This window comes from Bos taurus, chromosome X (assembly GCF_002263795.3).
Source record: "Bos taurus isolate L1 Dominette 01449 registration number 42190680 breed Hereford chromosome X, ARS-UCD2.0, whole genome shotgun sequence".
NCBI lineage: Eukaryota > Metazoa > Chordata > Mammalia > Artiodactyla > Bovidae > Bos > Bos taurus.
This window is the reverse complement of record NC_037357.1, coordinates 23,423,128-23,436,060: the sequence shown is the minus strand read 5'-3', so window position 1 is coordinate 23,436,060 and position 12,933 is coordinate 23,423,128. Positions and strand designations below refer to the sequence as shown.

Genomic DNA, 12,933 nt, shown 5'->3' with positions numbered 1-12,933 from the left:
ATAGGACGTTTCACCCCAAAACAATGAATTTCACCTTTTTCTCAAGGGCACATGGAACCTTCTCCAGGATAGATCACATCCTGGGCCATAAATCTAGCCTTGGTAAATTAAAAAAAAATTGAAATCATTGCAAGCATCTTTTCTGACCATAATGGAGTAAGATTAGATGTCAATTATAGGAGGAAAACTATTAAAAATTCCAACATATGGAGGCTGAACAACACACTTCTGAATAACCAACAAACCACAGAAGAAATCAAAATATGCATAGAAATGAATGAAAATGAAAACACAACAACCCAAAACCTGTGAGACACTATAAAAGCAGTGCTAAGGCGAAAGTTCATAGCAATACAGGCATACCTCAAGAAACAAGAAAAAAGTCAAGTAAATAACCTAAATCTACACCTAAAGCAACTAGAAAAGGAAGAAATGAAGAACCCCAGGGTCAGTAGAAGGAAAGAAATCTTAAAAATTAGGGCAGAAATAAATGCAAAAGAAACAAAAGAGACCATAGCAAAAATCAACAAAGCCAAAAGCTGGTTCTTTGAAAGGATAAATAAAATTGACAAACCACTAGCCAGACTCATCAAGAAACAAAGGGAGAAAAATCAAATCAATAAAATTAGACATGAAAATGGAGAGACACAACAGACAACACACAAATACAAAGGATCATAAGAGACCACCATCAGCAATTATATGCCAATAAAATGGACAACTTGGAAGAAATGGACAAATTCTTAGAAAAGTACAACTTTCCAAAACTGAACCAGGAAGAAATAGAAAATCTTAACAGACCCATCAGAAGCATGGAAGTTGAAACTGTAATCAAAAATCTTCCAGCAAAAAAAGCCCAGGTCCAGACGGCTTCACAGCTGAATTCGACCAAATATTTAGAGAAGAGCTAACGCCTATCCTATTCAAACTCTTCCAGAAAATTGCAGAGGAAGGTAAACTTCCAAACTCATTCTATGAGGCCATCATCACCCTAATACCAAAACCTGACAAAGATGCCACAAAAAAAGAAAACTATAGGCCAATATCACTTATGAACATAGATGCAAAAATCCTTAACAAAATTCTAGCAATCAGTATCCAACAACACATTTAAAAGATCAAACACTATGACCAAGTGGGCTTTTTCCCAGGGATGCAAGGATTCTTCAATATCCACAAATCAATCAATGTAATACACCACATTAGCAAATTGAAAAATAAAAGCCATATGATTATCTCAATAGATGCAGAGAAAGCCTTTGACAAAATTCAACATCCATTTATGATAAAAAAAAAAAAACCTCCAGAAAGTAGGAATAGAAGGAACATACCTCAATATAATAAAAAGCTATATATGACAAACGCACAGCAAACATTATCCTCAATGGTGAAAAATTGAAAGCATTTCCCCTAAAGTCAGGAACAAGACAAAGGTACCCAATTTCACCACTACTATTCAACATAGTTCTGGAAGATTTGGCCACAGCCATCAAAGCAGAAAAAGAAATAAAAGGAATCCAAATTGGAAAAGAAGAAGTAAAACTCTCGCTGTTTGCAGATGACAAGATCCTCTACATAGAAAACCCTAAAGACTCCGCCAGAAAATTACTAGAGTTAATCGATGAATATAGTAAAGTTGCAGGATACAAAATTAGCACACAGAAATCCCTTGCATTCCTATACACTAACAATGAGAAAACAGAAAGAGAAATTAAGGAAACAAGCCCATTCACCATTGCAATGAAAAGAAAAAAATACTTAGGAATATATCTACCTAAAGAAACTAAAGACCTATATATAGAAAACTATAAAACACTGGTGAAAGAAATCAAAGAGGACACTAATAGATGGAGAAATATACCATGTTCATGGATCAGAAGAATCAATATAGTGAAAATGAGTGTACTACCCAAAGCAATCTATAGATTCAATGCAATCCCTCTCGTGCTACCAACGGTATTTTTCACAGAGCTAGAACAAATAATTTCACAATTTGTATGGAAATACAAAAACCTCGAATAGCCAAAGCTATCTTGAGAAAGAAGAATGGAACTGGAGGAATCAACCTGCCTGACTTTAGGCTCTACTACAAAGCCACAGTCATCAAGACAGTATGGTACTGGCACAAAGACAGAAATATAGATCAATGGAACAAAATAGAAAGCCCAGAGATAAATCCATGCACCTATGGACACCTTATCTTTGACAAAGGAGGCAAGTATATACAATGGATAAAAGACAGTCTCTTTAACAAGTACTGCTGGGAAAACTGGTCAACCACTTGTAAAAGAATAAAACTAGAACACTTTCTAACACCATACACAAGAATAAACTCAAAATGGATTAACTATCTAAAAGTAAGACCAGAAACTATAAAACTCCTAGAGGAGAACATAGGCAAAACACTCTCCAACATAAATCACAGCAGGATCCTCTATGACCCACCTCCCAGAATATTGGAAATAAAAGCAAAAATAAACAAATGGGACCTAATTAAAATTAAAAGCTTCTGCATAACAACTGAAACTCTAAGCAAGGTGAAAAGACAGCCTTCAGAATAGGAGAAAACAAAAGCAAATGAAGCAACTGACAAAGAATTAATCTCAAAAATATACAAGCAACTCCTGCAGCTCAATTCCAGAAAAATAAATGACCCAATCAAAAAATGGGCCAAAGAACTAAACAGACATTTCTGCGAAGAAGACATACAGATGGCTAACAAACACATGAAAAGATGCACTTTCACAGCATCATCTTTCAGGATTTGAAAGAGCTCAACTGGAATTCCATCACCTCCACCAGCTTTGTTCGTAGTGATGCTTTCTAAGGCCCACTTGACTTCACATTCCAGGATGTCTGGCTCTAGGTGAGTGATCACACCATCGTGATTATCTGGGTCATGAAGATCTTTTTTGTACAGTTCTTCTGTGTATTCTTGCCATCTCTTCTTAATATCTTCTGCCTCTGTTAGGCCCATTCCATTTCTGTCCTTTATCAAGCCCATCCTTGCATGAAATGTTCCCTTGGTATCTCTAATTTTCTTTAAGAGATCTCTAGTCTTTCTCATTCTGTTCTTTTTTTCTATTGCTTTGCACTGATCGCTGAGAAAGGCTTTCTTATCTCTCCTTGCTATTCTTTGGAACTCTGCATTCAGATGACTATATCTTTCCTTTTCTCCTTTGCTTTTCACTTCTGTTCTTTTCACAGCTATTTGTAAGGCTTCCCCAGACAGCCATTTTGCTTTTTTGCATTTCTTTTCCACGGGGATGGTCTTGATCCCTGTCTCCTGTACAATGTCACAAACCTCCAACCATAGTTCATCAGGCACTCTGTCTATCAGATCTAGTCCCTTAAATCTATTTCTCACTTCCACTGTATAATCATAAGGGATTTGATTTAGGTCATACCTGAATGGTCTAGTGGTTTTCCCTACTTTCTTCAACTTAAGTCTGAATTTGGCAACAAGGAGTTCATGATCTGAGCCACAGTCAGCTCCCAGTCTTGTTTTTGCTGACTGTATAGAGCTTCTCCATCTTTGGCTGCAAAGAATATAATCAATCTGATTTCGGTGTTGACCATCTGGTGATGTCCATGTGTAGAGTCTTCTCTTGTGTTGTTGGAAGATGGTGTTTGCTATGACCAGTGCGTTCCCTTGGCAAAACTCTATTAGCCTTTGCCCTGCTCCATTCCGTACTCCAAGGCCAAATTTGCCTGTTACCCCAGGTGTTTCTTGACTTCCTACTTTTTCATTCCAGTCCCCTATAATGAAAAGGACATCTTTTGGGGGTGTTAGTTCTAAAAGGTGTTGTAGGTCTTCATAGAACCGTTCAACTTCAGCTTCTTCAGCATTACTGGTTGGGGCATAGACTTGGATTACCATGATATTGAATGGTTTGCCTTGGAAACGAACAGAGATCATTCTGTTGTTTTTGAGATTGCATCCAAATAGTGCATTTCGGACTCTGTTGTTGACCATGATGGCTATTCCATTTCTTCTAAGGGATTCCTGCCCACAGTAGTAGATATAATGGTCATCTGAGTTAAATTCACCCATTCCAGTCCATTTTAGTTCACTGATTCCTAGAATGTTTACATTCACTCTTGCCATGTCCTGTTTGACCACTTCTGATTTGCCTTCATTCATGGACCTGACATTCCAGGTTCCTATGCAATATTGCTCTTTATAGCATTGGACCTTGCTTCTATCACCAGTCACATTCACAGCTGGGTATTCTTTTTGCTTTGGCTACATCCCTTCATTCTTTCTGCAGTTATTTCTCCACTGATCTCCAGTAGCATATTGGGTACCTACCGACCCAGGGAGTTCCCCTTTCAGTATCTTATCATTTTGCATTTTCATACTGTTCATGGGGTTCTCAAGGCAAGAATACTGAAGTGGTTTGCCATTCCCTTCTCCAGTGGACCACATTCTGTCAGACCTCTCCACCATGACCCTCCCATCTTGGGTGGCCCCACGCAGCATGGCTTAGTTTCATTGAGTTAGACAAGGCTATGGTCCATGTGATCAGATTGGCTAGTTTTCTGTGATTATGGTTTCAGTGTGTCTGCCCTATGATGCCCTCTCCCAACACCTACCATCTTCCTTGGGTTTCTCTTACCTTGGACGTGGAGTATGTCTTCACAGCTGCTCCAGCAAAGCGCAGCCGCTGCTCCTTACTTTGGACGAGGGTTGTCTCCTCACGGCCGCCCCTCTTGACCTTGAAGGTGGAGTAGCTCCTCCTCGCCCTCCTGCGTCCACGCAGCTGCCGCTCCTTGGATGTGACGTAGCTCCTTGTGTGTTTAACCTCTATCACACACAGTAACTACTATAGGGCTGTAAAGTACCTGCTTAACATTTAATAAAGAAAAGTAGTTCTTCAGTATCTAGAGCTAACCCATTTTCTCTGCCTTCTGTGCTTAATAATGTCTCAAACTTTTTGATTCAAATTTGACAGAATATTTGATGTAATGGAGAAATAAGTGATTAAAAGTCTTTTCATAATATTTGTATACAGGAGCTCATGCCTCTCCATGGTGAGATTATGCTGTCAGGATATGACATAGAATGATTATGAAGTCATAGCCCCCTAAAACAAGCTGAGCCATATTAAATTCAGTATTTTCCTTGGCAAATGAAACCTATCAACAAGGTCCTGGACATGAATCTCTTCATTTATGTCCTCCTTTTATCAATTTGGACAAGTAGTTGTTTAGATAGAAATGAAAGCAATGGATCTGCTACTGCAGGTATGTCCCTAACCTTAAAAGTGAGAAATTATGATCTATTATTTTAAATATATTCAAGTACTTAATTAGACAATCTAGCTGTGTTTAAGAAATCTGCTGTTTCTTCTAGGTTACTATGAGTAGGTCTTCAAGAATTTCTAGGACAACATCTGAGAGTTTTACTTTCGTGTAAAACTTCCAAACACCATAGAAACATAAAGAGTACAGCCATATTGTCCCCTTTCATTCCCCTTCCCCACCTAATCCACCAACACCTGCCCCCACTCCCACAAGCCAATTTAGAAAATTCTATGTGAGTGAATCTAGCATGGTACCTAACACATACTACGTTTCAAGAACTTTTTTTTCTTGTACCATCCTCTTTCCCAACATACACATTCACACACACATCAACACTCAAGTGAATTCACACACTCAAAAACCTAGGCCATGAGTTGAACAAGCCACAATGCAGGGTAACCTAGGTAATTATACTGATTAGCCAGACATAGCTCCAAGATTTGGCTTCTAGACTGTGGCTGGCTGGGGACGTGACAGAGGGAGGAAAATGACAGTGGACACATCATGTTTAAAGAAATAAATGATGAGATTTGACTTTTACCTATAGTAACAAAACCCCATCAAAATGGAAGCAAACTTGGTTACGTAGCACATGTTCTGATGATACATTTTCTTTCACAGTATCTACACATGCTGAATCCAAGCAAGGCAGAATGCAGGGAATAAGACAATATCTACTCATTGTCCTAACTGTTATACTCATCATCGGCTTTGTTATCAGGTGTTATTTCTTTATTCAGTATATCTGTGTGGGTGAGGAATCCCATAGAGCAATAATGTAAGTCTTACACCTCTGAATTAAAAATAAAAGGGGTGGGGTGAGGGGTGCACACTGGGTTCTTCACTATAACTCCCAAAGCAGCCACATAAGTCTTACACCTATGAATTAAAAATACAAGGGGCAGGAGTTGGGGGGGGGGGATGTGTGCATGCATGCCTGTGCCTGCACACATGCATGCACATACACGTAGACTGGTTCACTGTTGTTGTGGTTACTTAACATTAACTTTAGACTTCAAAAGAGCTACCAACATCTTGTGGGTTGGATATGTTCACTTAAATGAAGCTCTTAAATGATCTCAAGTACATTATCAACTTTAGCCAAAACTATCTCCTATTCATGGTTCAGTTGAATTCATTCTAAATTGAGTCTAGAAAAAGAGGGAATGGCTATCTAAATAAGACAGAATTAAAATCTTCTCAGGGGAGAGAGAAGGAGTTGGGTCTCTGCATTCCAAAGATGGTAACACATTTTGAATAATCTATCATTTTAAGATGTAATAACATGAAAATTGATTAATGGTGTTAAGTGACCCTAGTCCCTGCCTTTCATATAGGAGGATCAGGCTGGCTCTGACATACTGGGTCCCTAAAAATTTCCCAATCCAAGAACTGGTGACCAAATATACCACTGTTCTATTCCTTTGGTTTTAGAGTAATCTTGTGAGGATAAATAAGCATGGTTACAAAATTTAATGGTGCAAATATGATAGGAAAACAATCAATGTAGTCTAAGACTTTTTTATGTGACAAGTTGTGACATTTGTGCCTCAGTTGCATATCAACTTGTGGCTTTTTTAGAAAAAGTTTAATTTCTGGAATAGATAAAATTCTTTCTCTCCCTCTCAACAGTAGATTTGAAACAAGTTTGTGGCATTCCATACATGACTATATGGTTATCTATTGTGGTTGAAACAGCAAAATTAAGAAAAAGAAAAAGCATTCAACACAAGTTCAAATCTGTAACCTGAGTCATGGTTTTCACCACACTTCAATTCTTACTGTGTTCAATTTTCCTGCTAGAGCCAAAAAAAAACCAGAAGTCTAAACTGACACAATAGTCCATGTTTTCCAGTGATAGCAGGAATACTCTCCTGATTTAAATTGTCATACTCCAAATCTTCTGTATTTTCAGGGTCAAGGAAGAAGGCATCACCGAGGCATCATCCACATCATCTAAAATATCATTCACTGACTCCAAGTCACTGACTGCTGGTCCAGGCAATCCAGAAAAACAATCTGTGCTGTCTAGTATAGATAATTCATCTCGGCCCTCAAGTCGACAAAAAGCCTCTGTACCTTTAAGAGCAAAAAAGTTAGTCAGGCCCTCAAGTCAAAAAAACCCATCCAAGTCATCAACTCACAAAACAGAGTTAGGATCACTCCCCCAGAAAAAATTGCATAGAACACGCAGTCCAAAAAAGGCACATAGGGGGGCTCATGCCCATAAGCATATCAGGTCAAGCCAGGTCAGTCCATCCTATCCAAAGAAGGCCATCACGCCAACTTGGCCATCAAGTCTACAATGTCTGGTCAAGCCAACCAAAACTTCTCCACCCTATGCAAAGAGTCAAAGTGTCCCTGAGCAATCAAATGTAGTGAAACTGACCAAACTTCGGAGACATCATAAACCAAAAAGCCCAGCTAGTGAAGGTAGTGCAGAAATATTATCTAGGCCTCAACCAGTGAATTTTTGTCAGTGCTACAAGGAAATATGCCTTGTTTGCAGTGCTTCTTCTGAGCCATTCATCACTCATATTTCAGAAAGGAATATGAAGCATGTTCTAGTTCCAGATTTTTCACGTGAACTGAAGCACTCTTACAAGTCATTTCACAAGACAGAGCCCAAGGATAATGCACTGTATGGCAGCATGAATGATAGCCATTTCACATGTAACAGTGATGATGAAAGTGACAAGGAGGCGACTATTATGTGCAATATAAAATGCAAGGAAACCATCTATAAAACCTCCCAAAATAATTTAAGGCCTCATGGGAAAAAAAAAAAAAGGACCACCTATGTAGAAGAAGCAAACTTCTAACAACTATTATATTCTCACCATATTTAAGAACCTGGTAGAAGAAAACTCCATCACTACTGAGATTAGATCTATCCATCTCAAGGCAATTTACTTGAAAAATAGTAAATAAATGTGTGACATAACAACTGATTTTTTTGTAATTATTATTGCATTTTAGATATAGAAATCTGTTTTGGAGGTATCTTAGATCTGCTTGGGAAAACTCCAGGAGATGGTGAGGGACAGGGAAGCCTGGCGTGCTGCAGTCCATGTGGTTGCAAAGAGTTGGACAAGACTTAGTGACTGAACAACAACAACAGTGTAGATCTGGTCACTTGGATGGGCTTCCCAGCTGGTGCAGTGGTAAAGAATCCGCCTGCCAATGCCGGATACCTGAGTTCAATCCCTGGGTCAGGAAGATCCTTTGGAGGAGGAAATAGCAACTCACTCCAGTATACTTGCCTGGGAAATTCCATGGACAGAGGAGCCTAAAGTGCTATAGTCCATGGAGTCAAAAAGAGTTGGACACAGGCACACAGTTGGATGGGAACCATAATCAAACACACACAAATATAGAAAGGTATTGCAAGATGGGTACCCTGGGCTCCTCTTTCCCTTGGATTAGCCCTCAACTGAAGTCTCAGTCCAACTATTTTTTTTTTTAATTTCGACATAGTGTCCTCAGAATTTAAGACTGTCTTTCTGTGGTGCCCAGTGTGTGGCGGAAATGGCTCTGTGTACTTGGTTCTGGCTGCATTGTGGAAATTCCTGATAGTCATTTCCTTTTTAAAAAAGTATTTATTTGACCATGCCAGTTCTTATTTATGGCATGCTAAAGTCCAGAAGGAGCTTTGTGAATCTAGTTGGGGAACTTGCTTTGACTTAGAACAAGAGTGCAATCAAGAAGTTACTTGAAGATTGACAGATTTCTAAAAATATTGTCTCAGCTAGAGACAGATGAGTAACCAGATATATGAAAACACTTGAGGGCAATGGCCTAGAACTGATCATGAAGCAGATCCCAAAATGACAGGCAATGTCTGAGAGACACTGGCAAGGATACAGATCAAAGATTGTGGGAGAGAGACAGGTCAGTAACAGTTAATGCAAGTGAATGATGACTCCTCAAACCATAACCTGATTGTCACGGATGGGCCACAATTAGTCAACATTCTTGCAGATGTAAACCGGGATTCAGAAAGACGGCAGGTTGACTAACGTGCAGCCTTCAAGATCATAGTTTGGCTAAGTGCTGATGATCTAATAAAAATAAATTCTTATCGTTTCTTTTTGTTAATATCATTTATTCCTATAGCTTTAAAGTAATCAGGAAATTTATGGCTATTTTGGCTTCATAACAAATCTGAAAGAAGAGACAGGCATCATTTCCCACTGATAAAGGAAATTTGCATATTGGGACTCACAAAATGGAGGCAGCCGGAGTGGCCCACAAGCAAATTGAAACCCATGTCAGCCCACACTCACAGGAAACACCTTACTGTCTAGGAAACACCTTACTGTCTAGGAAACCTAAAATACATTAATCACAACCACCCAATTCAACTTTTGCTAGCTTATCTTACCCTAGAAAATAGACCTACTAGCCTTATCAGGAAATCCTTGACCTCTTAGCCAATCATGCCTTATTTCTACATTGCCTCTCTTAATGCTCTGTAATACCCATTCTTGCTAAAAGCCCTCTGTAAGAGTGTTCCACTGCTTGTGAGGCACTGTGCACCCCTAACTCATGGATTGTTTTCTCTCAAATAAAGGACACTGTATTAATTACTAAATTGTACTGTTTTTGTCATTTGACAGATTAACAATCTAAAGTCACAAAATGCTGAAATGACCTACCTACGTTTACATTTAAGCAGGAATTTGATGTGAGGGCCATCTGACTCCACAGCCAAGATTTGAATGATGATCAGCGCCACTGCCAAAGCATTTTTTATTTTAATGTTTTAACATTTTAAAATGTATTTGTATATTTTATTTTATTTTTTACTTAAAACATTTTTAAATTTTTATATCTATTTTTTTCTTGTATTTTGTGGGGGGTTTTCATGGCCACACCACACAATTTGTGGGATCTTAATTCCCCAAACAGGGAGCAAATCCTGTCCCACGGAAGTGAAAGAAATGAGGGTTAACCACTGGATTCTGGACCACCAGGGAATTCCCTATTTTTTTATTTTATAGCTTTGGGTCCTGGATGTATATAGGTCAGCATGAGGTCATTTTGTTTACAAAGGTAGATGAACAAATATTTGTTCTAGATTTGTGAAAAATGCCATTGGTACTTTGATAGGGATTGCATTGAATCTGTAGATTGCCCAGGAAGTGTGGTCATTTTAATGATAGTAATTCTTTAACTCCATGAGCACAGTATATCATTCCATCTGTTTGTGTCATCAGTTTCTTCAATCAATGTCCTATAGTTTTCCAAATTCACTTCAGTTCAGTTAAGTAGCCCAGTCATGTCTGACTCTATATTACCCCATGGACTGCAGCACACCAGGCTTCCTTGTCTGTCACCAACTCCTGGAACCTACTCAAACTCATGTCCATCACGTTGGTGATGCCACCCAACCATCTCATCCTCTGTCGTCCCCTTCTCCTCCCGCCTTCAATCTTTCCCATCATCAGGGGCTTTTCCAGTGAGTCAGTTCTTCTCATCAGGTGGCCAAAAGTGTTGGAGCTTCAGCTTCATTATCAGCCCTTCTAATAAATATTCAGGGTTGATTTCCTTTAGGATTGACTGGTTTGATCTCCTTGCAGTCCAAGGGACTCTCAAGAGTCTTCTCCAACACCACAGATGAAAAGCATCAATTCTTCAGCACTCAACTTTCTTTATGGTCCGACTCTCACATCAATACATGACTACTGGAGAAACCTTAGCTTTGACCAGACTGACCATTCTCGGCAATGTCTCTGCTTTTTAATATGCTGTCTAGGTTGGTCATAGCTTTTCTTCCAAGGAGTGAGAGTTTTGAATTTCATGACTGCAGTCATCTTTTGCAGTGATTTTGGAGTGCAAGAAAATAAAATCTGTCACTGTTTCCATTGTTTCCCTCTCTATTTGCCATGAAGTGATGGGACCGGAAAAGACCCTGATGCTGGCAAAGATTGAAGGCAGGAGAAGGGAATGACTGAGGGTGAGATGGTTGAATAGCATCACTGATTCAATGGACATGAGTGTGAGAAAGCTCTGGGAGTTGGTGATGGACAGGGAAGATGGCGCACTGCAGTCCATGGGGTTGTATAGAGTTGGACACAACTGAGCGACTGAAATGAACTGAACTGAACTGATGGGACCAGATGCCATGATCTTCGTTTTTTGAATGTTTAGTTTAAGCCAGCTTTTTCACTCTCCTCTTTCACTTTCATCAAGAGGCTCTTAGTTCCTCTTTGCTTTTTGCCATAAGTGTGGTGTCATCTGCATATCTGAGGTAACTGATATTTATGCCAGCAATCTTGATTTGGGCTTGTGCTTCATCCAGCCCAGCATTTCACATGATGTACTCTGCATAGAAGTTAAATAAGCAGGGTGACAATATACAGCCTTGATGTACTCCTTTTCCTTCCATGTCCAGTTCTAACTGTTGCTTCCTGAACTGCATACAGGTTTCTCAAGAGGTAGGTCAGGTAGTCTGGTATTCCCATCTCTTTCAGAATTTTCCACAGTTTATTGTGATCCACACAGTCAAAGCCTTTGGCATAGTCAATACTCTTATATAGTTCTTTTGTGTATTCTTGCCGCCTCTTCTTAATATCTTCAGCTTCTGTAAGTCCATATAATTTCTGTCCTTTATTGTACCCATCTTTGCATGAAATGTTCCCTTGGTATCTCTGATTTTCTTGAAGAGATCTCTAACCTTTCCCATTCTATTGTTTTCCTCTCTTTCTTTACATTGATCACTTAGAAAGGCTTTATTATCTCTCCTTGCTCTTCTTTGCAACTCTGCATTCAGAGGGATATATCCTTTCCTTTTCTCCTTAGCCTGATACTTCTCTTCTTTTCTCAGCTATTTCTAAGGCCTCCTCAGACAACCATTTTGCCTTTTTGCATTTCTTATCCTTGCAGATGGTTTTGATCACAGCCTCCTGTACAATGTTATGAACCTCCATCCATAGTTCTTCAGGCACTCTGTCTATCAGATCTGATCCCTTGAATCTATTTGTCACTTCCACTGTATAATCGAAAGGGATTTGATTTAGGTCATACCTGAATGGTCTAGTGGTTTTCCCCACTTTCTTCAACTTAAGTCTGAATTTTGGAATAAGGACTTCATGATCTGAGACACAGTCAGCTCCTGGTCTTGATTCTCCTCACTGTATAGAGCTTCTCGATATTTGGCTGCAAAGAATATAATCAATCTGATTTTGGTATTGACCATCTGCTGATGTCCATGTGTAGAGTCTTATGATGTTGGAAGAGAGTGTTTGCTATGACCAGTGCATTCTCTTGGCATAACTCTGTTAGCTTTTACCCTGCTTCATTTTGTACTCTAAAGCCCAACTTGCCTGTTACTCTAGTTTCCCAAGTACAGGTGTAAACCAAAAAATAGATGTACAGCCTCCCCAGGCTGCAGTCCTCATTTTGCCCCAAATAAAACTTAACTCGCAACTCTCAACTTGTACACCTTCTTTTAGTCGATAGTTATGACGACCGGTGAAGCAACCCCGAGTGGACTTCCCTTCTTTGACTGGACTCCACAAGGAACCAGAGCTGTGGTACCAGCTATGGCCCCTTGCACCCATCTGGATCCTCAGGGAGTGCAGATGAATTTGGGTAAGTCTCTCCTTGTTCTTGAATCTCCCA

General features: G+C 39.4%; 1 protein-coding gene across 1 annotated transcript; it reads left to right on the top strand.

Moving 5' to 3' along the window:
• Nucleotides 1-5,093: 5,093 nt before the first annotated feature.
• On the top strand, nt 5,094-8,320 carry LOC112445181 (uncharacterized protein CXorf66 homolog). The gene is made up of 3 exons (XM_024988774.2): nt 5,094-5,247; nt 5,929-6,085; nt 7,223-8,320. The coding sequence occupies exons 1-3, from the start codon at nt 5,133-5,135 to the stop codon at nt 8,127-8,129; spliced, it is 1,179 nt and encodes a 392-aa protein (XP_024844542.1). The 5' UTR covers nt 5,094-5,132; the 3' UTR covers nt 8,130-8,320.
• Nucleotides 8,321-12,933: the final 4,613 nt, after the last annotated feature.